At 48.0% G+C, this 27660-nt stretch overlaps 7 protein-coding genes across 7 annotated transcripts; 2 read left to right on the forward strand and 5 right to left on the reverse strand.

Annotated features, from left to right (window-relative positions):
- Positions 1-173: 173 nt before the first annotated feature.
- On the reverse strand, positions 174-1337 carry F4807DRAFT_329979 (uncharacterized protein). The gene has a single exon (XM_047995260.1). The coding sequence runs from the start codon at positions 1228-1230 to the stop codon at positions 349-351; it is 882 nt and encodes a 293-aa protein (XP_047848996.1). The 5' UTR covers positions 1231-1337; the 3' UTR covers positions 174-348.
- Positions 1338-5228: 3891 nt separating this feature from the next.
- Positions 5229-6049, forward strand: F4807DRAFT_329988 (uncharacterized protein). The gene is made up of 2 exons (XM_047995261.1): positions 5229-5319; positions 5367-6049. The coding sequence occupies exons 1-2, from the start codon at positions 5305-5307 to the stop codon at positions 6012-6014; spliced, it is 663 nt and encodes a 220-aa protein (XP_047848997.1). The 5' UTR covers positions 5229-5304; the 3' UTR covers positions 6015-6049.
- A 488-nt stretch (positions 6050-6537) lies between these two features.
- On the reverse strand, positions 6538-9064 carry F4807DRAFT_446871 (general substrate transporter). Its single transcript, XM_047999844.1, has 3 exons — positions 7244-9064; positions 6954-7172; positions 6538-6890 (listed from the first exon to the last, which is right to left on the reverse strand). Exons 1-3 carry the CDS (start codon positions 8389-8391, stop codon positions 6614-6616), a joined length of 1644 nt encoding a protein of 547 aa, XP_047848998.1. The 5' UTR covers positions 8392-9064; the 3' UTR covers positions 6538-6613.
- A 2665-nt stretch (positions 9065-11729) lies between these two features.
- Positions 11730-12384, reverse strand: F4807DRAFT_330012 (uncharacterized protein). The gene has a single exon (XM_047995262.1). The coding sequence runs from the start codon at positions 12254-12256 to the stop codon at positions 11822-11824; it is 435 nt and encodes a 144-aa protein (XP_047848999.1). The 5' UTR covers positions 12257-12384; the 3' UTR covers positions 11730-11821.
- A 544-nt stretch (positions 12385-12928) lies between these two features.
- Positions 12929-15424, reverse strand: F4807DRAFT_330046 (uncharacterized protein). The gene is made up of 4 exons (XM_047995263.1): positions 14777-15424; positions 14612-14721; positions 13663-14555; positions 12929-13588 (listed from the first exon to the last, which is right to left on the reverse strand). The coding sequence occupies exons 1-4, from the start codon at positions 14954-14956 to the stop codon at positions 13014-13016; spliced, it is 1758 nt and encodes a 585-aa protein (XP_047849000.1). The 5' UTR covers positions 14957-15424; the 3' UTR covers positions 12929-13013.
- Positions 15425-18419: 2995 nt separating this feature from the next.
- Positions 18420-20990, reverse strand: F4807DRAFT_330061 (uncharacterized protein). Its single transcript, XM_047995264.1, has 2 exons — positions 20474-20990; positions 18420-20403 (listed from the first exon to the last, which is right to left on the reverse strand). The coding sequence occupies exons 1-2, from the start codon at positions 20822-20824 to the stop codon at positions 18601-18603; spliced, it is 2154 nt and encodes a 717-aa protein (XP_047849001.1). The 5' UTR covers positions 20825-20990; the 3' UTR covers positions 18420-18600.
- A 4316-nt stretch (positions 20991-25306) lies between these two features.
- Positions 25307-27329, forward strand: F4807DRAFT_446880 (glucosidase II beta subunit-like protein-domain-containing protein). The gene has a single exon (XM_047999845.1). The coding sequence runs from the start codon at positions 25630-25632 to the stop codon at positions 27139-27141; it is 1512 nt and encodes a 503-aa protein (XP_047849002.1). The 5' UTR covers positions 25307-25629; the 3' UTR covers positions 27142-27329.
- The last annotated feature ends 331 nt before the right edge of the window (positions 27330-27660 follow it).

The raw sequence follows: 27660 nt of genomic DNA on the forward strand, positions 1-27660 counted from the left end.
CTTCCGTCGTCTTATTCGAGAAGAGAAAGAACTACACATATTACGACTGTCTAGATCCGGGGTACTACTACTTATTCAACGACATAGATTACAATCATCTGGCCACGATAATCTGCAATGACGGGCTTGACGGCAAAGTTGAGGACGGCAAGGGCGACGTAGACGATGAAGATGAAGATGGTGGAATCCAGGTTGAGATTCCAGCCTCCCAACTCGAAGGGTTCACTCAACTAAAGAGAATTGGCGGCTAGACCAGTTCATACCAACCTGGCCTTCATAAAACCATTCAAGGACTCACTCTCAGATAAGTCATAATTCGTAAGTCATAAAGCATGAAAAATATTTTGATCAGCGTGCTATACCCGCTTCAGAAATTCCCCAAATACTATCGCATCTACTTCTCGTTCCCGACTCTCTCTCGGTCGCCACTTGGTTACGATCTCTTGTATTCCGAGTCTCATTTTTACCGCCTCTTCCCCATTGCTCAATCTCCAGTGTTTCATCTATCGATGTCGAGCTTCTTTCGCTAAAGAAAGTGTACCTTTCCGAGTGTCCCGGAGGAAGGGGCCAATGTCGACTATCCCAGACATCATCGTTCAACGAAGTAGGGACGACGGAAAGGCCTATATCTCCCCATATTGAGCTGCGATTCGATTCGGCGACCGAAGTTCTGGTCTCACTTTTGTATTCCTGTCCCTTCTGAGATTCCACGCCGTCCGCTGGTATCCCTAACTTTCTCCTCGGCAGCTCTTCTATGTTGTATAGCCGTCTTCGTACCACGAAACAGCGTACTGCTATAGATATTGCGATCAGGAGCACTGTCACCGAAACCACTGATGCGATAATGGCTGTGATCTGCCCCCGGCTAAGTCCTTTCTCCGGCGCCGGCACAGTTGAAGGCTCTTGAACGTTATCCACGTCATTGGTACTAGATGGAGATGCGGTTGGTGATGTTATGCTCGTTAAGCTACTCGATTCCACCGCGCTCGAGTCTAATTCTGGCTGTCTCGTAGTCATGAGGTTAGGAGCAATGGTCGAAAGCACATTAGACGACAAGCTCATCATCGAACCGCTCTTCGAAACGGTATGCGAAGCCCCTGTGGATACAGTGGACGTGCTAATCAATGCTGGAATAGTCGCATCTGAAACATCCGAACTGGTGACAGGTAACGAAACTCCGACTTGGCTGATGGTTGTAGTTCTGGTCAAGGTGATCGTGATGAGCAACATTCACGTTATATTAACCTAGGTCGCCGGCCAGAGTATATGTTTGCTCCAAATCGAAATTGAAGTTGATATTCGCATAGTAATCAAACTTGCTAATTAGTCGTTCACAGCGATAACCTTTCCCACGTTGCGGAATGCTAGGGATGAAGGAAATATAATTAAGGGGCTAATGGCCGCACGTCCAGAGATGCCTCGTATTAGGGATGACGAGAACTATTCACTGCGCCTGAACCAACGGCATCAAGGGAGGGTTTAAATTAGAACGCTCTGAAAGCATGGCAAACCAAGCCCTGACACAATCTAGAAACGATGCACGTTTATCATATATCCATAAGATGTAGTAAGGAAGGATTCGCCGGAAGGATGAAAATCGATCGACTCCAGATCGGCTAACTTCTCTACGGGGAGAACATACAAATCTCACATCCAATGCATGTAGCATTGATACAGTCAGCGCGGGAACCAATGCACGCAGAGAAAAAAAAGACTCAATATGCGATGGTGGTCTAATTTTGCTGGCCAAGGACCGGGCCGCACGGCAGCATTGAGGGGGTTCGTCTGCAACTGACGTAAGACCATCATCACATCCTTTATAACCTTGATTGACGTCGGGATCCATATCTCGAGGCTTCCAACTTGCGCGCCTTGTTGAAGATGTATTAGGCAAACGACGGTATGATCCATCCAAACTAAACTGTCATAACCTTAAGCATACCGCCTGAAGAGAGGAATTATCTTCTTCATTTGGGAGCCTTAGATCCGCGAGGGCTAGCAGGAACGGCTTGTAGATCATGTTAGCCATGTGGCTATAGATGTTGAAGGATTGCTGCAGTACGACCGGCTTGATGCTACCCAACTATTTAGTGAGGTGTCCAGCCATTCCTCAATGGCCAATCATATCTAACGTATCGAACGAGGAGGCTACGAAAGGAAGTAGAAGGGTAACATATAAGAATCCGGCGCCGAAGCACACATTCTATTGCGACCTACTTGCATCCTCTCGGCCCCCTCCGCCAACAATGATACGCTGAAGACTCAGCTGACAACTACTACTCATCAATCAAAAGCATATATCATTCGGAGGAACATATATAGTGGTGGTCTAATTTAGTTAGAAGGATGTGGTACCAACACCCAACCCCTATTTCTCTTGCATCTGGTTCAATTTATTCTCGTGGGGGCTCCTGCAAGTCAACCTTTCGATCTATTCGCGCCTCTACAATCACATTTCCTAGAGTCAGCCTGAACTTAGGGACCCAGTGAGTATTTATTCCTTTGAATTCCATCAGTCAGACGTTCAAGATGTTCTTATTTCTACGTCTTCGTTTTTGACGATATTATTGGTCGTGGAATAAGAGACTCATTAGTTGATTCCGAATTAACTACACCTAAGTATATCATCGTCGAGGTGAACTCTCACTTAAGGGTTTCTTCTAATGGTTAGAAATATGCGCCGTGTTGTCATAAGAATACTTACCATCTTTTCATCCTAATACTATTAGAGGGAAGCAAGATACCTATCTAAGTCCTACAGTGTTACTAAGACCCCCATTGTTAAATCTAACAATATGCTAATGTATTTAAATATGGTCTGACAAGAGGGTAAACCCAAGTTAATGACCATAGTTTATAAATGTAAGGCATACATATATTGCTTACATTGTTCATGTTATCGTCGTTTGATATTACCCTTCGACACCGGGTTTTATCTAAATTAGCTAGAAAGGAGATAAATATATATGAAACCAACAATAAAGAGGCTGATGTAAAGGCTATCCTCGTATGTTTATATAAGACCCCATTTCGTTGCAAACATGCGATTATCACCTGCCTACAAGTCCCAGGAATGACTCTTGGTTTCGGATTTTATGACAAATAAGCATATTCCCAGCATATCATATAAATCCCAGATGCTCTAGGGAGGTTCTGAGGCATGTTGATGCTTACCTACCTGTAAAAGGCTATAAGCAGCTTTACGTGATTAACCTTGATAGGGCCTTGACTAAGAGCTACTATTCGATAATATGCAAGTATGTAAGTAACAAGGGAATCTGTAGCCTTGAAGATTTAATTTTTCTAAAGATATAATGCTGTTGTATAAAGCAATACTGTTTTCCAAAAGCGAGAGGGGGAATATCATAATCTCAGCTGCAACCCTTAGGGGCCGGCACATAATACCATAGGTAGAGTAACGAAATATCCGCCTTCCTAGACGCATTAGATAACAAATGATTTTTGAAATAATCGATAAACCGGAGGTTTCTGACTCTTTCATTCAAATCTCGTATACATACTAATATGCTTATGACACTATTATCCTTCAAGCGCTTGCACAATTTGATATTTGATGGGCCTGCTCACGCCTTAACTTGCCACCCCTTTTTAGTTAGGTACGAAGGATTCGTAATGTTAGTCAGGAAAGCTTAGAGGTGATACATTTATCTTCCTTCTAAGCCTCTTCGGTCAGACTATCGAGTTAACTTTCTTGTCAGCGAAGCTTATAGGGTCCACGTGTGAGTAAGAAACTTCGGTGTTGTCGAGTGGTCTTGTCATAAATGACACTTCTAAAACATCACTTTTAGGCGAGGCCGGATTTCCGCCGACGACATCGCTATTTCCTTGGACACCTGGAAAGCACCGGTTGGACATAATTCGGGATAGATCTCAAGCAAGTTGATATTGGAGTGTTTGATTGGTAATGCCATAACCATGTGCCATCAAGTTCGTTCAACTACCCCTTGAGTTGGATTGTCCACAAACAGGGTTAATAAGTATAATGCATATGAGTACAGATAACCGTCCATTGGCATCCTTAAAAGCTAAACTTAAATTAGTTGGGAGTATCTCGGAGTCGGATGAACAGTAATTTGCATATCAAGGCTTGTCTGCAGGCAAATGCTAGTGATGGGATTAAGCAGTGAGTTGTTCCTCATTGTGATATCTCAGAATTTGAAAATGCCACATCAAAGAACAATGCATAAGGAACTGTCATCTTTACTAGCTGGATCGGAAATCCATGGGGCCCTATCGGCAACATAGAATCGTGGTATTGTCCACTTTTCTCGGCCGAGACATGGCATAGATTCGTGTACCGCCTTCGACGACTCGGTGTAAAAGGGACTGTGGCTTTCCTAGTAGACGAACCAGTAGGAAGGTGAGATACCTTAGGTATTTCATCCTAAGCTACAATATTGATCACTCCCTACTACTTTCATAAATATAAATCACTCAAAAACAAGTTTGTGTAAAACCCAATCTACAACATAAAATTTAGTATAAGGCAAAGTCTCGATAAATTAAAAGACTCTAATTAGTTTCGGTCAACCTCGACCTCGACCGAGTCGAGCCTTGTCTCCTTTCTTATAAACCATACCACTGGTAGGCCCCAGCTAAGTAGTTCATATGACGCATCGTGATGACTTGCTAGGTGGGACATGGCGTCCAAGGCAAGCCGCTAGGCTAACCAGTGAGGATTTAATACCCTAACTGGTAGTCTCTGCCGGTTATCGTCCACGAATAAGATGGAAACAACATGGGCCAGACGGTGAGCCGCGGTCTAGGTTGATTCCAACCACGAGACTCCAACCATGACGTGTTATAGAGACCAGTGGCTCGCTTGCTACATTAGCGCATGTAGTCGAGTTATCATACCTCATTTAACGTACTCGATTTCGGCGCGAATTATCGACCAATGATATGTTTTAGCTGCATGAAACGAGTCACTTCAGACCCCTAATCTTCGGGCTCCCCCAGCGTTGAATTTCCGGTGCAGGACTTAGGAGGCTGTAGCAAGATTCGTCGCTGCAATGCTCAATATGACCAGATCTATCGCATGAGAAGTGACATATCACTTATAGAATTCGGAAGGGACCCCATGGTTTACGTTAGGTTCATCATCCCGGACGAGATCGGGTCGGGTTGGATATCGAAAGTGCGCGCGAGGTGAGTTCCATCACCATTGATAAAACTATGTATATAAACTATCACGTAGATATAATATGGGGGTATGCCTGGAGTCCTTGGAATGAGAGGCAAGGCAGTGTGAGTCCGGGAAAAGGGAAGTCAATACATTTGGAAATGTTCAATCGTGAGGTAAGTCTCTTAATACCCGTTCCCGAATAAATCTAATCTACGAGAAGAGAACTGCGAGCAGAAGAGGTCGAGAGCGTCGTAGTCTTCGAAGAAGACGTAGACAAGTCGCCCGAGCTAACGCCAACACGACATCAACAACTAACGAGATACAACACACCATTAACATTTCAAACCAACCTAATCAACAGTCTCAAAACTCGACTAGCATTGAAAGGACTACGGATAGCCGTAATGGACATGACACTCACCCTCCGCAGGCCCATCACCAAGATCCTAGTGATCGCGAAGCGCCTTCAATATTTCTCAATAGCGAAAATAGGGGACAGTCAACCTACGATGCATATTCTTCTGATGCCCGCTCTGTATTATATGCCCAATTGGACCAACGAAATACGAATGGCTACAGTCACCCGAATTTAGAAGACTCTTACCTCTATCCGAGCCAAACCGAAAGGCACCAGGAGGCTTCTACGTATAACAGCTTAGGACAATACGTAGCTCAGCAGGAGCTTGATAACAACTATGCTTTGGAATCGTGGAGATCACAATCAGTGTATGAAGAACCTCTTCGAGTTCTGCCAGACTTGTCTGGCCCCGGCACTTTAGATTGTGCGCTAGGGAGTTGGGACAGCAATGACCAGAACAGTGATGCGGGAGCTACGGGGGGCATAACACCTGATAGATGTTATGATTGATGAAGCTAGGTACATAGCTAGACGATAGAAAGCGTGAAAAGAATCCATTTCAGGTAGACATGCTATGATTTTCAAGATTACCACGACGACACAGGTGTGATTAGTCATGCTCCCCCCTGAGAATCTTAGCACAGTATTTAATACCGAAAAAGGTGCATAAAAAATAAAATAAACGTACAACACCGGGGATTCGCTGGTCGTCACCGACCCAACTACTGATCCGGCAGTATTCAGCTTATCGAGGGGAGAGCGGACGGGATCCCGAGTTATCTAAATCCTATGGTCGTACGTGAAATGTTTAATGATTATGTTCATTTATATTCCCCCAACAGGCACCATCCAGACACAGCTTGCTGGCAAGAATACGCCCAAGCATAAATAAGAACCCACCAGCGCTAACTAACATCAATAAAACTCGAATCTAGGGTTTTAGGAGTACCCATTGGTCAAGTGAACAATATTCGCTAGGTACATAACTATCAGAAGTATTCTCATCACAAGCATCGTAATGCAATAGAGATTGTTCATAACAAGTACAAATTAGTATTAAATAGTCTACTACTTATACAATCTAATTATCATTCCCGCTCTTCGTAGTTTTAAACTTCAGCGTGAACTTCGGCGTGCTCTTCTTGGGTTTGGGGCGTATCTGTGCCGGCAGCGCCCTCGGGTAACTTGGAGCCATCCCAGTGGCTCGACTTGATGGGGTTGACGTGTAACAAGTACATCGTGTCAATCTCTTCCAAGCTGCGGTCCTTGGTCTCGATTACGAAAAAGTATACGATGAACATCAAGGCTGCACAGCAACCGGCGAAGACGAAACCGTAGAAGTAGTCGATCGCGTCGGTGATGAATCGAGTGAAGAAGGAAATCATACTGCGACGTCCCGTTAGAATCGGATATACGAAAATTAGGTGGCCGTATAGGTAGGTTACTTACAAGTTCCAGAACCAGTTAGAGGCCGTGGCTAAAGCCATACAAGGAGCCCGATATCGCGAAGGGTAGAGTTCAGCGACAACGGCCCATACGAGGGGTCCCCAAGTGGTAGCGAAGGCAGCGATGGCGAGACAAGAGAACACAATCAGAGCCGAGCCGGCCTTAGGGGTGTTCATGGGGTTTTCTGAGTCCAGGGCGTAGTGACCGACGAAGGCGTAGATGCTGTTATCATGCTAATTAGCTTGCCGATCTATGGATACGATTAGGAATAGGAGTAAGGGGAGAAAACTCACAAGAAGCAAGCCATCATCCATGCCGCACCAGCGATGAGAGCCTTTCTTCGGCCGACGTTCTGCACAACCCATAATCCGACGATGGTTGTAGCAACGTTCACCGTGCCGAGGATGATCTGCGTGACGAAGCTGTCGCTCAAGCCGGTGGACTTGAAGACGGTCGTTCCGTAGTAGAAGAAGAAGTTGGCACCTGTGAGCTGCTGGCCAGCTTGCAGGACGACACCGAGCAGCGTTCTGTACAGCATCCTGGGTGCGGTAAAGATTTCGGTCCACTTCGCCTTGCCGCTGTGCTTCTCCTCGTCTAGCTTGACCCGGATCTCGGTGATCTGGTCGTGGACGCTGCGATGTTGAGGGTCGACGCCGGCCAATCTGGCGATCGTCTTGCGCGCTTCTTCTTCTCTGCCCTTGCGGTAGGCGTGTCGGGGACTTTCGGGGAGGACGAGGATGCCGAGCGCGAGGATCAGGGACCAGAGGAAACCGAGGCCGTTGGGGATACGCCACGACGCGCTCGAGGCCATGTCGGCGGTACCCCAGTCGACCATGTAAGAGGTCCAGATACCGAGGGTGATGAAGAGCTGGTACGTCGACACTAGAATACCACGGATGATGGCCGGGCTACTCTCGGACTGGTACATGGGCACGACGACGGATAGGGCGCCGATGGAGCAACCGGTCACCAAGCGGCCGACGGCGAACTGTGCCCAGACGCGCTCCGACGAGATCTCGATAACGATTCCGACGCAAGACCACAGAGCCGAGACGGAGATGGCCAGTCGTCGACCGATGATGTCTGCGAGCTGTCCGGCGATCAAGGCGCCGAATAAGCATCCGACGGGCAGGAGACCGACGATGGTACCTTGTCTCGCGGCACCGAATTCGTATTCGCCAGGCGAAGTTTCCTCGCCGAATCGCTGTGCGAAATCAGGCATCGAGAAGAAGCCGGAAATCTGACCGCTGACGTAGCCGAACATGAAGCCGCCTATGGAGGCAACGACACCCAGGAAGACTGCTAGGAAGGTGACTTTTTGCTGTCGTACGGGAGGAACTTGAGGGGAGCTCTGCTCCTCCTTTGTGGCAGAGGTTGTGCCATTAGAAGACCTGGCATTTGGTGTTTCCACCTGATCTGTATGTTGTTTGAGGAAAGGCATATTGCCTACCTAAGGTATCAATAGATGATGGTAATGAAGATGTTGATGTTTGTCTTTGATAGACTTACGAGCTGATGATAAGCTTGGATCATGCAGAATCCAAACCCCTTAAAACCATGGCCACGGTCCTTTTTTAAACCTTGTGGACTCCCCGGAGAGATACATTTTTACTTTGGTTTTTTTCTTCTTAGTTTCTTAGCTTCCTAGTTTTGCCTTGTTTGTATTACTGCGTCATCACCCCATCGTGATCGTGACGGCGTCTTGCGCGAAGAATCGAGCCGGGACGGTTTCGATGTTGATCGGCGGCCCCGATGGGACCATAAGTTCGCCCACAAGTCTGGCACAGGTTGCCCACAGGTCGCCCACAGGTCGCCCACATATATGGGTCCCATCATGAGCACTCACGTAGTTAGCTCCGCTACGGTTGGTCCCGACAGAGCCTCTATCCGGAACTTCCGACCAACTAATTTTTTTTTCTTTTCTTTTTTTAGGGCGCCGGCTCCCGAAACATGACATGCGATGCGATCCCGATCCATCTAGATATTATTCCATATTCTAGAAGATCTTAGGATTTCGCGCCGGCAGTTGTTGATAAAATGATTTAGGATTGTTAATCCTCGGCAAGTGAAGAAATCTATTATCTACCTAGGTAGGCATGTCTCTCGTTCGTACGAGCACAGTAAGTTGTAGCCAAGCATAATTGGACCAGGCAAGGCAAGCTACGGGACCCCTTTTAGGCTGGCCGAGCAAGTACCGAGTCGGTCCTGTTGTGGAGCTAAAAAGCGGCTCTGCACTTGGTCTCGAGCTCAAAAGAAACTTCCTCTATTCCACTATCACGGAGATGATGAGAAAAATCTTATCTCCCTTTTTTCTCATAGGCATGCTGGCAAGCAAATTGAAACGGCGATGACATTAGATATCATACTAGGGAGCTATACGCGAGATATTTTCTAACCTAGCGCAATTTTCTTGTTGAGAGACGTTTCCTAGAATGGAAATACACAGGAGTTCCTTTATCTCTTATTCTTTTTTTAATTTAAATTTTTTAATTCCTTCCAACCCCCCGACTTATTTCTCCTCTTCCTGTTCCAGTTTCTCTTTGGTCGATGCGAGCCCATTTATGAGTCGTTCGTGGGATGCTTTCCGGACTGTCTATCAGAACACCAAGAGTTTTGTTTCGGTCCTTTCCCCGTCTCTCCAGGTCACTTCTCAGATGCTGATACGTAAGAAACGGGGACAAGAAATACATTCGTCCGCGATGGCTCCGGGTTCCGAACCTCGGATGGTCATGTAGAAGGTCGTCCTCGCGTTATCCCAATAACCACATCACGCATGAAACAGTTTTCAAGGGTGCCTAGTAGGTAGTTAAATGGTGCCCAATGCTTTAAGACCATCGGCGACGACCTCATCGAACGAATGTTCAGGTAGCCCAAGACTCTCGTTCAGACCTCCTTGATGAAGGCCTCGCCATTAACTTTCGGTCGCATACGTCGCGCATTGTATTTTCTAGCTGGCGGCTAGCAGTTGCTCCTGGTCGATAGTGAAGTCGCTCAAGAAGAGATTCCGATTCTTGGTCCCTTCGGGCCGCATCAAGGCTCTGACGAGAGCGGCTAGGTACGGTATTCTCCTAGGTAGTACAGGAGAAATATTCTTCGTCGTCGTCCCAAAAGACAAACCGGTTCTCGCGGACGGGCACGTCCACGAAGTCGTGTGCCATTCTCCACTTAAGCCACATACCACAAGCAATTGCCATGCACCCGATAACACCAGCGGCAGCCTCTGCTCAATAATATTTTGGGGGGTTCCCCCTTGCGTGGAGCACCAAATCGAGAGGTTGAGTGTCAGGCCTCATATTGTTAAACCGTGCTCTCTCGAAACATATCGCTTCACCTCGGCGACGATAACAGCATCGATCATTCAGTCAATAGATCTTGATGGCTATAGTGAGCGTTTGTTTTTCCTCCCAAACCTCTCTCTCTCTCTCTCTCTTGTTTTTTTTTTTTTACTTGATCGTCAATTGAATTTACACATTCGAAAGAGTGTCTGTCGAATGCATGGCTTAGCTTAACTCTGTACTCTTACCTAGACACTTAGGTAAGAAGCTCTAAGATACTCTTCACATGTGGTAGATGACGGTAATTGAAATGGGATTGCACTATGCCTATTAGGTGTTAATCATTATCCAGCATTGTCGCCAGGAGTAACGGTGATGAATGAATGATGAAGAACTTTACGTCCGGAGGCCATCAGTGAAACACGAAACATGGCCGAATGCTTGGTCTCCTGGTATTGAGTGATTACGTACCGACGAATACGCGTTCATCGAATTGGATGCAGAATAGAGACTTGTAAATAAAATCAGGCGATGGATACGAACGCTTTTCCCCTTTTAGATGATCCGATATCGGGAGGTAACCCATCCCTCTCCCCCTTTCGGCTTTCCGCCTGGTGTCCACTTCTCCGACCGCAGCACAAGTCGTAAGACGGCTTGAACCGCCGACGACCCCTCCGCCGTTAACCGATATTTCTGTGATAATGAACTCTTCACGGTATCGAGGAGATTAGTTTCGGGTTATTCTTTCGGGTTATTCCTACAATACCTCATTATGTTGACAACTACAGAAAAAGGGGCATGGCTGTAGAATAGTATTCAAACCCCTCCAGCGGACTTGAGATCAAGAATATCAGGATCTCTGCTCCTACATTACCTAAGTATCTACAGCTGCACGGCGATGCTGTAGAACCGGACAAGCCATATGGTTGTGTTACCATAACCTTGGGTTCCGGAAGAGGTAGGCTTTGCTTAAGCGTAGGCAGTTTCATTCGCTTCGCCTTGTATCTAGAAGCAAGATCGCATGGACAAGATTATGCCATGGGGGGAGTTGTCGCAGCAGATGGATCTCCCGAGATTTCTCACCAGCTAATGCGGTGTAAGTCATATCCAACCACTAGAAATAGTACGGCTATCTTGGTCTCGCAGGCTCGGTAGTCGCCGAGGGTTAAGATCGTCAAAGGTTCCGCAACGAGGACTCGGCGATAAGGAGACACTGCCGCGAAGATCACCGGAGTTCCATCTCCTGTTCTATCTTATCATTCGCCCGACGCCACTTTCGACCTAGAGACATCGTGATGCAAGTTATCGGCACTTGAACGCCACAATATATCCAAATCAATTTTTAGCAAGACCAAGACGGAAAACATGGACATTTCAAAAATAGACAACACACAAAAGTAGAAGATATTCATGACTCAATTTTAGACGTTACCTGACCCTTGTATACTTCAACACATTTCTCGTAGCATAGCAAAAGGGGTATATAATATGACACCAGTATCCGAACTCCATACGCGAGCAACAAATGCCGAATACACAATCTCTTCGTTGCTCATCTTCTGATCATATTCTTTTTCTCCATCTCGACCGCGAATATCATTTGTGTCTTCGGAAGCGGCGTGAAAGGCCTACCCCGAGGCCTACACCCAGCGGGACAAGTAAGAAGAGGAATATTGCCACGGGGAGGACGACGTATAGGAATAGGAAGCGTCGCGGGCGTCCGAAGTAGGTCTTGTGCGGCGGGAAGGCGGAATCGAGACGCGTGCGTAACGAAGTGGCGAGAGTAGGGTTTGCTGAGCTATTCTCGGCGTTCGTGGAAGCATGCAACGGAAGCGTAGATGTTTGACCAGATCGTTCTTTTGCCCCGTCTTGCTCAGCTGCTGTCGAAGGTTCATCCGAAGAACCTTTGATTGGAAGAATGCGACCTAGCAACGATTGGCGAGGTTTCGGAGGGTGGGTTATCGTCTCCCATTCCGGGAGCTGATAGACAGGTGCAGGTGCAGAGGGAGCAACCTCGTTATGATCTGCCATCTTGCGGTGGGCATTGAATGACTTGATTGACTCTTAGATTGATTTATATGTACCCAGACGTAAATCGAAGATCAACTATGTAGAAGCCTTCGCAGGTTCCCTCTGATGTTCTAGTTAAATGACTGGAAAAGAAGCTATGTAACTAGAAGACAAAAACGAACGAGATAAACGAAACGAAGGGCAGCATCTTCCCTCGAGGCAGATGCATTGGAGGGAGACACCAGGTTTCAAAGACAGATAAACAAACTTGTAATTCTCACGAGACACAAGAGTCGCAAACCGGGAAATGGGAAATGGGAAATGGGAAATGGGGAAAGGGAAAGGAAATAGAAGAGTTGAAAGATGGAGTAACGTCAAAAGTTGGAGATGGGGACGCCACCTGCAACTTTGTGGTGGGGCCGGCATATAATGCGGGGTGTCTCCAATCTTTTTACCAGCATCAGTGATGTAAGACCCCTAGACTTATAAGCTTGGACGTACCACAAGATAGACGAATTACCCCAATTCCTGATATTTGTCTGCTTGTATTGCATATGTAGAATATACGTAGAATTACATATATATGGTTATATATATCAAACAGGATAAGAAAAGATCAAACCATAAACTCCATTAATTCCTCCATGATTCCCTGAACTCCTCTGCTAAGGGTATTCCACTACTTTCATCCATACACATACACAAGTACTAGGGTATTCCACCACCTTTATCAAACCAGATCATTCATACAAAATCGTAACAGTTCTCATCCCCTTCTTCAATGAGACGGCCGGGTTGAGAATCTACTCGTGTCCCCCGATCTCGGTATTGACTGCTGGGAGCCATTCGGACTCCCCATTAAGCTGCGAGACTGGGGCGAATAAGAGCCGCGGGACGAGGTCGAGCTCACACCCCGAGCGTGGCTATGCGGTCGCACCGCGAACGGCAGCGATGGTGGTGGCGTCGTATCGTGCCGTAGCGGGGAGTATTCACGACTCGAACTATGCCTAGGCTCTCTAGGATATCTAGGATCCCGTATGCCGTACGTCGGCACAGTCGAAAAATAATTATTATCGCTAAGCAGCGGGATGGCCACTTGATGATTACCCGAGTTCATGTCGCGATCCCGCCCCATTTGGTTCTCTAGGTCGGCTCGCGGAGGCAAACTGGTGGTACTACTTATCCCCGTCGTCTTGAAATATCGCCACCCTCCTTTTTCCTTGGTCCCTCCCTTTTCTGGAAGGTACGGTGGTATTGGGTCGTAACTAGAAGGGCCGAAGTATTGAATAGTGCCAGCCTGCGACGACGGGTGTTCGTTCTCATGCTTGCGCTTGTTATGCTCCGTGAGTTTCTCTGTAGTGGACTGTGAGTCAAAAGCGAACCAGGCCTAGGCAGAGTACCTAGTAAGGAGAGGGCGGAACACATACCACTTATCATCTGAGCAAAACTGAAGACGATCAACGCGCTTGAGAATATGGGAACCAGTTGGCCGAAACTCTTCGCGTCGTTTTCCGGGTTTATGTTATTTTCTATCTGGATCCATCCCGAGTTATTCACCCATGACCGAAGCCTAAATATATAACTGGTCGAGATGATGGTAGTGGCACAGCCAAGGCCCAGGCCAAGTACGAGGTAGAACAGGAATATATGCTGCGAAAACTTCCTCAGAGGCGTTCCGAGAGCGCAGCATCGTCGGAATGGCTTAGCGATAACAGCCCTCATCCCAGGCTTACTTCTTCCACGTCGGAAAAATTTAATGATCTCGGCGATAATAGCGACCCCGTAGAATAGCATCGTGATGATGTACAAATTCCAGCCTTGAATCTTGTTGTGCGGCGTCGACTGCGCAAGGTTGTCAATGAAGAAGGTCTTAGCGCTCGACGTCGTCTCTTTAAATGTATCCGACACTGTATGCTCGTTGGTCTGAAAGCAGGCAGCCGCAAGGAGTAGGTCACTATCTGTCTCGTTCGCGTTTGGAATGCCCGTAGGAAACGTTATGTCCGTGTTCGCGTTTTGGTTAGCCATGAGTAAACCAGTCACTGTAAAAACGCCTGTGATGGCAATGACACGAAGGAGGGCTAGCCACCGGAATTTCCAGTAATTTCGAACGATGGTAACCGATATAAGATGCGTAGCACAAGTAAGCAACATCATATTTGCGACGATGTTGTAGTGATAGGCCGAGATGGTGCAGCCTCTCCAGTACCGGAGCGTGAGAGCGTACGCCGCTCCTGTAAACACCTGTTGGTCGCTACAGGCAAGAATGAGCGTTTCCAGAATTTCGGAGAAGCTAGTTCGAGGTTGTCTCGCTGCCTTCTCTCTGAAACAACATATAGATTAGCTAGGGCCTAACTGCGGATCTCGGCATTCTCTTACTTGTCGGTGTAAGTGGTTTTGTAATGATAAGTCTTTAGGAGCTGCCATGTAACCGATACTATACCGGTGGCTATTGCGAATGAAGTGACCGCGACGAAGACTCCAAGGATCTACTCCATGTGAGTATGTTGATGATAGTTGTGAGAAGGACAGTTCTGAACGTACTCCTATGCCAGCAATATCCGGATCGCCGGGGAACTCGCCTTTGCCATAGTCGCCAATCCTGGTAAATGGTCTATCCGTCACGTTTTCCCCGTCAACGGTGACATTTTTGCCAACGACAGTGCAGTTCAACGTGACGTTGTAACGTGCCTGACACTCGGCAATAGAAATGTACGAACCCATCGTGCCCAAGGACTATGGCCTTGGTAGCCGAGGTTCAAAGAGAGAATAACGAGTGAGCCAACCGATGAAGTAGAAGCCAAGTTGTCCGACTTCCCCTGGAAAAAGAGGATCTAGATATATGAAGTGACTGCTTTCGGATTTAGTCGTATCAGACTATCGAGAAGTTTCCATGATGAGCCGTAGTAAAAGTTTCAATGTCTATATGTCTATGAGCCAAGCGTCAGACAGACATATAGATATCAGCCCTCGAGGAAGGGGCCGGTCTTTATCTACAAGGGACACTGCGGGACAGTATATGTCGTGTCATGTTCTCCGATAGTTCTTAGCAGGGGGGTAATTCACGAATTGCTCCAGCACACAATATCAAACCGAAGAATATGCACATTCAAACCTTCGAACCAACACACTTAGATCCTACCCAAGTTCTGGGCTGGCTGAGGCTGAGAACGCTATGGCTAAATACAGGACGAAGGGGGTCTCATCACATCATCCACTGCCCGAATGTAGTGAAACCATGCAGGGGGTTGATGGGAATTCCATGTCCCCTCACATGGTAATTCTCTGTGCATATTCTGCATCTTCTAGGTACATCTTCTATCCTTCAACAACCATTCTCATCCGTGACGAGGCTGTCTACCTAGAGATCCAAGCCGTTCTCACCTAGATATGTAACCACACAAGAACTGGAAGCAGAGAGTTGAGTTATTTTTAAATGGGCGTCCTCCATGTGCATCTCAGCACATAAGATAGGGCAACACGGCAGATCTTACACAGCTACTATCGGTTTGGATACCTACATGTAGGATTTGGTTCTTGCGGGTTCTTGACTGCCAGCTGGAATAGGTACTTCATACCTGTCGCGAGAGCGTATCAGAATCAATCATGATAACTCAACCGGGCTTTAAGCTTCCAGATACCGTAATCTTTGGCCCCCAACATGCAGACGATGCCGTACCGTACCACAAGCTACCCCAAACAAGATGACCTAAATTTGGAACACGGCTGTGCTGGAAGTGCTGGAACACCCCGCATGCTGATTCACCCGTCGCCGTATGACCGGGAAGAATCATCTTTTCTTCATCTTGCCGCATCCAGAAGTGAGTGGCTTCGGACGAACGATATCACAAGAAACACTTTTATTCAAAGTCCGTTACGCCGCCAAACATTTTCGTAGTGCGATTCGAGAAGTAGATTAGGGCGAAGGAGCCAGCCTTCGACCAGGGTCGGATACTGACTACACCCCTTGTTTCAGCTGAATTTCATTGTTTAAACCAACAGAAAAGCAATCATCACGTTTGGTGGCTGTTGACATTCTGTAACATTTCCGAACTTTACTCAGGTTATTGTAGCAACTTATTTCTGATTCGATGGCCCGATTAAGAGGAGGAACTTCTATTAAGAGGATGAGAAGTTCCTATCTACAATACTCATTCTACTTGAAGTCCTAGATCACTTTAAAAAAAATTTAAAATAAAATAAAAATAAAAGATAAAAAAAAAAAAAAACGATACATAGGTAAGTAATTTTCTTCCTTGTTGTTTCGGTACGGCTGGCTTCGCGTAATGCAATAGCACCAAACCATCACGGGTGCATCGAGCTAGGGTAAATTGCCGTTTTCGAACCAACATAGGTAATGATGACTTATTCATCAAAGGAGGATGGGGGCCAAAACCAGAATTCAAAACTAGGACGATGCGATATTTATAAGCGAGAAGGAAGAGACGAGATATTGAATCGGGGCCTACCTAGGTAGGTAGGTAAGACTATAAGATGCTTTTGTTATATATGCCTTGGTTGGTAACGTTGGATGAGACCGGACAGAATTTGAAGAGGCTGCTAGCTCTTCGAGGCTGGTTTCTGACCTACCTTTCGGTATGGTCGTATTCAAAGAAGTCTTCCTAGGAAACGAACCCCGAGGTGGCTTTCAGCGTGGGATCGAAGCAAACTATAAGACGAGCTACCCAAAAAGTGGCTGCTTTGGCGTGGGGGGTATCATCGCAGTCGCAGATAATACGCGCAAAGGAGAGGGTGGCATCAATAGTCTATTACAGGAATTTGAATGTGCAACTATTGAGCAATAAAGATGACAGGTCGTTTACAGCTGGTATGGAAGTACCTATATGGTTAGGACATCTTCTCAAGCATATCTGCGTGTCTTGGGCACCTAGTAGATGATGCCAATATGTTGGGAACAGCTAGCGGAAGTAGCAGTTCGTACCTAGCTGAAGTGACGCAAAACATAGGAACCAAACCAGCATTAGAGATGGAGATAAGAAATAGGAGTAAATAATGAGTTGGCAAGAGTGCTCTTCGCACCTTAATTGTCGCCTACCAAGTAAATGGTCTTACGACAACTCCTCCCATGAAAAGGGAGGAGTACCCAACTACCACTAAACTAAATTCGAAGCATTATGGTACAATGAAGTACGTCGAGAACAAGGGGACGACCCATTCCTCCCAGCCAGCACGCCCATTCATATAGCGTGCCCGTTTTCCAGCCGGCAGCAGCATTAAGACTTTCGTCATGCTCTGGTGTTCCCCCATCTCTCAGCGCAACAACATTGCCCTTCAAGGAGAATTAAAAAAGAAAAAGGAAGGAAAAAAAAAACAATATCCAATCTCCTTTTGCCCCTTTCGTGCCCGCACCGCCGTAAACTCGCAACTCCGCGCTAAGAGCAAGATGCCACATCCGGCCCGGCCGCTACGGCCTCTTCCTGCCCTGACCCCGTCTACCCGCCCAGGTGACAAGTCAAGTTCAAGTCAAGTATATACAACGCGGAAACGCCAAAGAGAGATCCCTGAGGTTCGCCAGTCCTATAAAGCAAAGCAATATGCTCCTGTTTCCAAAAACGCCGCAGCTATGGTTTGGCGGAGAGAAACAAGAAAGAAACGGTTCAAACAGAAATCAAAGAGGCGCCGCCTCTATGTCGCCTAGACTCTTTCGTATGTCTCCTCGCGGAGGCCATAGATGCCAGGTAGGTGGTTAGGCGAACGACAGCCGAAGCATATTTCAGTTCAGCATAGTTCACCAGGCTACTGGTAACCAGTAAACCCACCCCTTCCTGGTAAAACGTTATGTTCGTTCGCGTTGTAAGCGCAATCCCGGTCCTGTCCTTCGTTCAAGATTCCGGGCACGATAAGTAGCGTAGCTCGGTCCAATCGAAGAAACAGGCGGCGACGAAAACGTATCCGCACGGATCCCACCCGCCGAATTGCAATATGAGATGAAAGACGAGGGCGATGTGGTGTATCTCCCTGAATAAACGAGAAAAAAACAGCGCATTAATAGAAAACAAGAACTGGTACGATGATAACAGACGGCCGGGGAAAAGCAACATTATTCGAGCTTCGGATAAGTAGGTAGGTAACGGTTTCGGTCTTCGAATCGAATCGAAACTGATACGATACGGACCCGCCGGTCGATGGAAGCGAAAAGCCATGTCAAAATGACCGCGTGCGAGGATGGGGAAGGACATAGCGCGAAATGCCAATGCTGCTCTCTTTCCTCTCCTTTTTTTTCTTTTATTTTCGGGTTTACTTCTTTCTTCATGTCTCTATGCGAGTTCCCATTTCCCCAAATTTCCCCTTCTATATGCTCATAAATAGGTAGGTATGAAAAGGAAGAAGACGAAACAGGTGGGAGATCATTGAGTATAGACCATATTGAAGTCAAAATCGTCCATGTGATGCGGTACTTCGTGATATACGGTCATCGGAGTGACAGTTGCGGACGACGACAAGGCCGAGCTGAATTGGTTCATATGGTCCTGAGGAGCAATCGCGGAAAGGTCCGGGGCGAAGTTGGGCGAGATTGTGGTAGGCGACATGGCATTGTTGAAGTTGAAGTCGGCAGACGAAAGCGGCATCCCGTTCATATAGGCGACGTCGCCGTTGACGACGAGATTGCTGTAATCCACCTCGCCAAACATGTTGCCGGACATCTTGTGCGGTATATTGAACTCGCCGGGATACGATTCCATGACTCCGGACTCCGGATCCACGACGGGGTGACTAAGTTCGTCTTCGCCATCATCATCGTCGTCTAGCTCGTACTTGTTTACCCAAATCTCCTTCATCCAGTTCTTAAGCTCGCTCATCGGGGGCCAGTCGCCGCCTCCTTTACCGCCACGCTTGTCTTCGTCGCTGCGGTTGTTCCCGTTCCCCTTGTTCTTCTGCCGCGACGGCTTCTCCTTGAAGTGCGTGCGACGAAGGTGCGCCGCGGCGTTGTAGTACGCGCCGTACTTCTTCTGCGCTTTGCAGGCCTTGCACTTGCTGAGAGGGTTGACGGCGGGAATGCCGATGGGGAGGCCGTGGGCGGCGGGATCGACGCAGATCCACTTCTTGACGGTGGTTTGATGCTTGGCGTCCCTGTGGCGACGAAGCTCGTGCTCTCCGCGGAAGCCGTCCTTGTGCTCGTCGCACTGGTCGCAGAAGACCTTGGGTTGCTTCGGCCGTACGTACTTGGTCTTCGTGATGGCCGTCTTACCATCCTTCTTGGTGTTAGCTTGCGACTCGCCCGGCATCTGTTCGGTGCTCGGCTTGGGCTTCAAGGGCGCGTTTAAGGCACGCTGGCATTGTAGCTTCAGAGTGTCCTTGGCACGGACCTTCAAAGACGAGCTCGATCTGGTGCTAGCCATGCTCGCGCTAGACACCGATCGCTCCATATCCGAAGATGAGAGGAGTACGTCTGTAGGCGCCGAGGCGGCATATTGGTGGGCGAAGGGCGGTGCCAAGCTGGAGCCGACGGCGATGAGCGCGTCTTCGCTGCAGTAAGGTCGCTTCCCTAACGGCGAATTATCCCCGCTGCTGCAGTTCTGCTGCGTCCCATCTTGATAATACGCCTCGCCAGCTTGCGACATCTGCGAGCCGAGGCTCATCATACGAACGCCGCCGGAGACGGACTGGTTGTCGAACAGGCTGTTCTGCCGAGTCATCGGCGCCGTATCATACGTCGGAGCTGTCGTCATCGAACCGCAGACGGACACATTAGTAATGTTGAATTGGGGCACGTCAACGTCGTGGTTCTGCGAAGGGACGGATGAACCGAAAGAATCCACCACTTGGGGAGGTTCTTCGGAAAACGGATGTTGGGAGAAGAATACTTCGGGATCGAGCATCACCCCCGTCATGGGCCCCGTCTCCGACAGAGTAGGCATGTCATGCCGATGCTTTGACGACTGGGAACGCAGAGACTGCGAGTGGGCAAGGGCATAAGACGATACAGGCTCGTCCTTGTCTACGTACTCGGCCATGCCCGCATTTCTCATCTGTACGCCGGCGTTATGTATCCGCGGCGGAGGAGATATCGGGACATTGCCGGTGAAGGGACCGGCGGACTGGGTGGACAGGTTTGAACCGAGACGGTCCATCTTCTGCGAGACTGGAGCTTGCTGGGACATGGTCCTGGCACGCTTGACGGCGTGTCCTCCATCATGGCTATGTCGATTCTAACGAAGGCCCGTCAGTATGCCCAGTTCGGTCACGCATGAGGGCTTGTACGGAAAAAAGTGATCTTACAGATGGTCGCGCAGCGCCTTCATGACGACTATACCCATGCATACCATTGCTCCGAGGAACTGTATTACTTCTCGACATGCCATCTTGATGGAAGGGCGTGGCAGGAGTGGCAGGAGTACTTGGCAGTTGGAACTCATTATGAACAGCAGAAGAAGCATCGAGGTTGCTCTGGCCCGAGGGCTGAACTACTTGCGATTGCGATTGATAAACAGAGCTTTGTAGATGAGATATTTCCGCTTTCGCTCTGCGAAGATCCTCCTCCTTGCTTCTCAACACCTCCCGGTGCGCCGCATCCTTTTCCTCTAGCAGGAGCTTAAGCTTCTGGATTTCGAGATCTTGATTTGTGCTCATGATTCCAAGATCAGAAACTCGTTGCGGGAGTGGTCAGGGAGTTGACGGGAAGATCAACAATGCCGAAAGGGCAGGCGAACAGACAAGACGAGGCGGAGAGATTTGCGGTCGTCTCGACGCCTAACGCTTTCACTTAATTTCTTCTTCTTCCCCCCTTCTCACACGCGCTAATAAGACAAGCAGCCTCGTTGGACAAGAACCCTCGAACAGGAGAGCCCAACAAGGATGGATTGGTTTTTAATTTTCGGGATTTTTTGATTATTTTTGATTTTTGTTCTCGTCGACGAGATTTGCCAGGCGAGAATAATACCTAATGACGGACTAAAATCCGATCTAAGGAAAGTATGGGGTAAAAGGGAAGAACGAAACACAGATTTCGATACCCAAAGATTTGAAAACCAAAGGATGTTGCTTAATTATGTACCAGTCAGTCAAGACGAGGCTTTGGGCCATGCGCGGCAGCGGGTCTAACCATCCTCGCTCTCTCTCTCTCCCACGATACGCTTGCCCAATTTGCATGTACCGGTATGTATTTAATTTACGAGAATCCCGCGGGCTTAGATCGACTCTTGGCCTTGCAACCTGGCCCGGGTTTGGCTCCAGACCCTTGCAAGTGTCGAAATGGCTTGCCAAACAAGCTAGCGTCCCAGGAACTGGTTCTGCTGGTGTGATTTGACAGGGCACTAGAGCACTTCGTAGAATTGCATAGTACATTACATAGTACATGACATAGTACATTACATAGTAGGAGGGACATCAGTCGATTCTATGTAACTACTCAGAACTACTCAGACTAGCTTCTTCGCTTGGAGGGGGATTTTGATTCCGGAGGGTAGGATGGACCGTCGTGGGCCTGTCAGACCTCGCTGCTCTGCTCTACTGCAAGAGCAAGCCCACTTAGACTTTGAGGGGCGCTTGAGGGGAGACTGACAAGATTGACAGGACAGACAGGACTAAACATAGTAAGACTTTTTCGAGATATGCTGACAGGCCGATGGGAAAAATGCTTACACCATCCGGAATGTCTCGCTCTGCAGAATATGGGCAACGACTAGTACGGCTGCAAGTACTTGCGGTCTAATGTGATGTAACCTAGCAAAATGCAAAGCGAGCTCAATGCTGGGTCCCTCCGCTATGGGACCTGACGACCTTACAGGTCAGTTTTTTCTTTCCTTCTACCAGTGTCCTTGCAAGGGGGGGACCCCCCTCGCCCGAGTGACGCAGTCAGCCAATTCATCGATCGTTGCTGTTTTCTGCAAACTGCAAAATCATCAGGGCAACGGAGAAGGAAAATTAAACGCGCTGACACGTAGGTAAGTTGGCAGATTAGTCGGTAGGGAGGGGACTTGTAAGCAGGTGTGTGTGACATGTTACCGAGCTATCCTACTCTACCTTTACTCATGTACACATGTGATTAATTACTGATAATTGTCATGATCCGAAAGTGATTTTAGTAGACAGCTAAGTGCTTAGGTTAGGTAGACTGGTAGATCGTCTGGCTGATTGATAGGTCTAACTGGTCTCTAACTGGTCTAATGGATGGCTAAGCTTATAGCGGCATTTCGAGATCCAATTTTCGGAATGAAGAGTTGTCGAATTCGGCATTGATTAGGACGGGGAACAGTGATGATCCACCCGGATCTCTCTATCTGGTAATGCCAGATACATTTTTGTAGGTCATAAGATCCTAAAGACGATGGGAGAAGTGTAAATCCCATCTTACCGTCCGACGTTGGACTAACAAAACTCCCTGGAGCATAGAGGCACGGTGTAGTGACATAGTGGCATAGTGGCATAGTGGCATGGGTGGAATAGTGGCATAGTAGCATAAGAGCATAGGATAAATGAAGACGTTGATTCTCTGGATACTAGAATATCGTTGTAGTTCCTCTTCCGAATCTTTCTCGTAATTCTGTAAAGCCACGCACGTAGCTAAGGTCATGCACGTTTCCTTTTTGTCCGTTCTCTGTTCGTCGTCATCCACATCTAGAACGTGGGGTTGCATACATAAAAGAAAGGATAACTCATACATACCTAGCCGTGACTAGCCCAGGTAGGTATAGAGGTATGGAGGTATGTATGGATATGGAGATAAAATCTCGTCGGCTGTAGTGTATCTTGCATTTCGATAGGATCTGCTCATCGGGTCGCGCGCGCGGACTGCTCGCAACGACCGTTCGTTTCTCTGCGGATTATATTACTATACGTAGAACGCCTGTTTATTGAGGTCTACCTATAATAGGTCATGTCGCTTCGTCGTTCTGTCTCTTCCCCAGCCAGCCCAGCCAGCCCAGCGAACCCTCACCCAGCACAGACGATTAGAAGGGGAAATGCCCGCGACATAGTATTGGATGTAAGTATGTAGGTATGTATGTACGATTAGACGAAGGAAAGCGAAAGAGCCACGCATTCGGCCTGCAAGGGAGAAACCTCGTGCCCATCGTCCAAGGAGAGATGCATGCAATAGCTTGCATATCCCAGCATATCCTAGCTGCCACTTGTTTGCCTTGTTTTTAACGAATCTAGCACCCATTGGGTCTCGACGGGTCAGTGTGTTGTTTAAGAGTGAGGCGACCATCCCCGCGACCCTTTTGAGTGGCTGGAAAGATTCTTTAGGCGGTCCGCATCCCTGAAGGGCGACGGTGGGTCGCGCCCCCAGGACATGCCCTGGACACGCCTGGACATTTCATATCCAATATAGGTATCCTTACCGCATCGCTGGCTGCGGCTGTTGTTGCCTCAAGACAGAGTAACATCCCATACATTCAGGATACGCTTGCTACGAACATGAGGAGAGGTTTGACGAACAAGTCACCTACATAACATGATATGCTACATAGCACAGCGGAAACGTGCGGGCTTATTTCGACTCAGTGTCGGCACAATCTTGGGTCTGCTGAGATGCCCACCGATCTGTCTTCTCTATCCAACCAGTTGACGAGTCCTAGATTCGCAGCTGTCCTATGATATGTGAGAGAACATTCGAAATACCCCGGTCTTCTTCTTTTTTCCTCTTCCTTCTTCCTTTCGGCTGACCGCCCATCTATGCATGCGCGGCCATAGTGCCAATGCATAAAAAGACGGCTTAAACATTGTAAGTTAGGATAACACTAAGTACGCTTCTCGGCCAGCTAAAATGGATGTCGGTGAGTTCTCGTTAAACGGGTTAGTGTATTAGTGTATTAGTGTAGACTCTCCATGTCTTAGATGCTGCCACGTTCGAGCCATCCCGCCCATCCAAGCCACAATTATCAAGGAGGTCAAGGATGATGACGTGGAAATTGGCTTTTTTTCCTTCTCTTTTTTTGTCCTTCTCCTGAATGCCGCCGTAATTCTCGCTTCCGGTACGGCGAGTCCTAGACTAGGAACGGATGTTTCTGCAATCCGTGATATTTTTGAAGCCCTTGATTCTTTCATTGCTAAATTACTGCGTAGTTAGATGCAAATCGTGATTTCAGGTTGCTATTTTCGTCTTATGAGTTGATAAGTCATATTCGATGCGTCGTTCTTCCAGGGTACAAGTCCCAGCTGCTTTTTTTTCCCCTAAGCATCACGTCACCGAATCAACTTTGGGATTATTTACCTAGGTACTCAGGGTACTGTAGCCCTCTGGATGACGGGATCTCAGGGGTTAGGCTAAGATGAATACGTAGCATGTAGGAGGGTGGTATGTAATATGTAATATGTGGTATGCAAGTTTCTGTCGCAACAACAGCACCCAGCACCCAGCACCCAGCACCCAGCATCCAGCATCCAGTGCCTAATACCCAAGACCGCTCGAACGGGTGCTACACCAATGTGACAGCCGCAGCAGAAACGTGTTCCGAGCGTCAAGTTATCGTCATTCGGCGGATATGCGAATATATTATCTATATTATCGAGTATTGGAAGACGGTCGGATTGACGTAAGTGAGTAGTACGGGAAAGGCGCCTAGTTGCGACGCGGGAGATTGGACGGTGCTTCCGGATGCTGTTCTTTTCTCCAACGTGCCCCAGGTAGTTCAGGATGGCTCCAGCATGGCTCCAACATGGCTCCAAATGTGGTGTGACATCTCCAACGAGCCGACGCTAGGTAACCAATAGTTGAGAACAGGCGCCGGTGGTGCTGACTGCTACCTTTAGTTCGAGGATATTATATTCTGATTAGTTCATCTACATGCGTGGTAGATCTATGGAACTACATATTATCTATAAGCCCACAGCAAACAGCCGCCGATCAAGACTGTTTCCGGTGATTCTCCGCGACGAAGCCGGGCAAGCCGGTGATGTGTGGAGCCAACAGACCGGAGCACGATACCGATATGGACCGGTGATGGTTTCGGTAATCCAGGTACATGCAACGTATATCCGTAGATGTCTAATTGAGTATTATTCATTTAATCGTATGTTGTTCTGTTCATAGTAGTGGCTGTTCAGTAGCGACATTGAGTCCTAATTAGAAAGTTGTAGCAATAAGAAATGAGAATTAAATTTAATTGTTCAAGACAATCAATTTGTACCTAGGTACATACCTACACTTCGCTCAACCTTATCACCTAAATTGAATGTTCGCATTGATAACTATCGCCGGCAAAATGTCGGATCGGTAACGGATAGGTAATTCAATGTTCCACCTTCTGGCCATCTTGTCCTTATCGGAATAGCTTCAATCATCATCCATGTTCCTCATTAACCTTCACCAACCAATTTAAGCTCACCACTACTATCGTCACCTCGTACTATTGCGCATAACTATCATCACTTCCTGATGCGTTTATACAATTTCCTGTCTCCCATGTAATATAATTCACTAACAAAACGGCATCATGCGCCGTTACGGAGCCTTTCTTTTTTTGAGCACCCTGCTTCCCTCGGGTCAAGCTCGCCAGCCCGAGTTCAGCATTCACCATGACCTTTTAGCATATCCTCAATTCGAGGTGACGTTCTCCGAATCGTATATATCAGAAAATGAAGCCCAAGCTTTAGTTAAGAGGAGCAACCCTTCACATCCCGACTACCATGCCGATTTCCCTGGTCAGACTGATCTCGCGTCAAACGTGCGAGCTGCTAAGGCCAATGGAGACGATAAAATTGACGAATCTTACGAGATAATGACCATGCCCCCGAATCGTTACTTATGCGCCATACCAATCATCGAACCTCCCCCCGCGCCGAACAAGACAGCTGCCGATCCAGCCAAAGCCGAGGAGGCTCGCGAGCTAGCGAGAGCTTCAGCCCACGGCTGGGATCTCATCAGTGGTCTTGAGGGCGAATGCCTCTATCATATGTCTGGCTGGTGGAGCTACAGCTTTTGCTATGGTCGTGATGTTAAGCAATTCCATGCGCTCCCTGCTAGTGTTAAGAGCGGACCTCCGGTGCGAGACATCAACATCGCAGAATATGTGCTTGGAAGAGTAGTTCCCGACCATCATTCTACTTCGCGCTCGTCGCGGCGCGGTCAGTCTAACCCCCATAACCCCAATGACAAGGGAGACTCAGTTCCCACGCCGCCCCCGAACACCGAGCTTCAGATCAAGGGCGACCAAAGATACTTGGTCCAGAAGATGGGCGATGGTACTATCTGCGATCTTACCGGTCGCGAACGTACCATCGAGATACAATACCACTGTAGTCCAGGTAGCACCAAAGATCGCATCGGCTGGATCAAAGAGGTAACCACCTGCGCGTATCTCATGGTAGTGAACACGCCTCGGCTGTGTGTAGACGTCGCCTTCCTACCGCCGAAGGAAGAGAGAGCAAACGTCATCAGCTGTCGCGCCATCGTTCCAGAGACTGACCAGGCGAGTTGGCATGCACGGAAGACGCTAGAAGCGGAGGCCGCTATGATCGAGCATATGAGAGGAGAGATTAAGGGACCCATCACCATCGGTGGCGTAATCGTCGGAGGTAGACGATTGCTCGGCGACGGCGAAGATGGCCAAGAAGGACACAAGCTAGCCCCGCCTCGAAACTTCCGCAATCCCAACATAGCCCCGCTGGTTGAGGTGGTGGCCAAGGGGACCAGCAGAGAAGACGGCGGCAAGGTAGACATGCTCACCGACGAGGAACTGACAAAATTAAACCTCAGTCCCGAGATGGTCGAGGAGCTAAAGAAAGAGCTGCAGAAGTTAGCAGGAGATAGGGGCTGGAAGCTGGAGGTTGTCGAGATGCCCGGCGATCCTAGGGAGATTCGTGGGGTTGTCGATACCGACGAGGATGAGGTTGAGGATGAGGTCGAGGCGAAGAACGGCAACGAAGGCGGCGAGAAAAAGCCCGATGGCGGTGATAAAGGCGAGGATACGGGTAGTGAGGAAAAGTTCTTCAAAGAGGAGCTTTGAAGGACTGGGTACTAGCATAGCAAACGGCGTTACGTAGGTAGGATTCGTTGCATTCATATCAAGTTCCAAAAATCTTGTCGGTCCCTGATCACTTACATCGCCGCATATGTTAATCCAACCATCCAAATTAGAGATTAGTTCTTCTAGTTTCACCAAGCCATGTAGACATTGATCCAGTGTAGCTAATCGGCATCCATAACGAGGGCGATGTACGTTAACAAGCATGCGTGAACAATGTTTCTTCTCATCCCAGCCATTACTGGAGCGGCCGGCACATCTTTTGACCAGCAAGGCTGAGGCCAAACATAGTGAGTGTTGGAAAAGGCTTGTCGACGATCACGACCAAGGATAGCAGAACTTGAAACCAGCAGAGAAAATTGCTTTCGCTTCTATATGATTAGTAGGCGATGCTCTTGGAATATCTAGACGATATGACCTAACTTAGGCGAGATATCATGCATATGCTAGCTAGCTAGCAAGCAAGCAATCACGCGAAGCCGTCCTGTCGGTTTTTGCTTG

The sequence above is a fragment of the Annulohypoxylon truncatum genome (assembly GCF_022578515.1).
Source record: "Annulohypoxylon truncatum strain CBS 140777 unplaced genomic scaffold F4807scaffold_56, whole genome shotgun sequence".
NCBI classification, from domain to species: domain Eukaryota; kingdom Fungi; phylum Ascomycota; class Sordariomycetes; order Xylariales; family Hypoxylaceae; genus Annulohypoxylon; species Annulohypoxylon truncatum.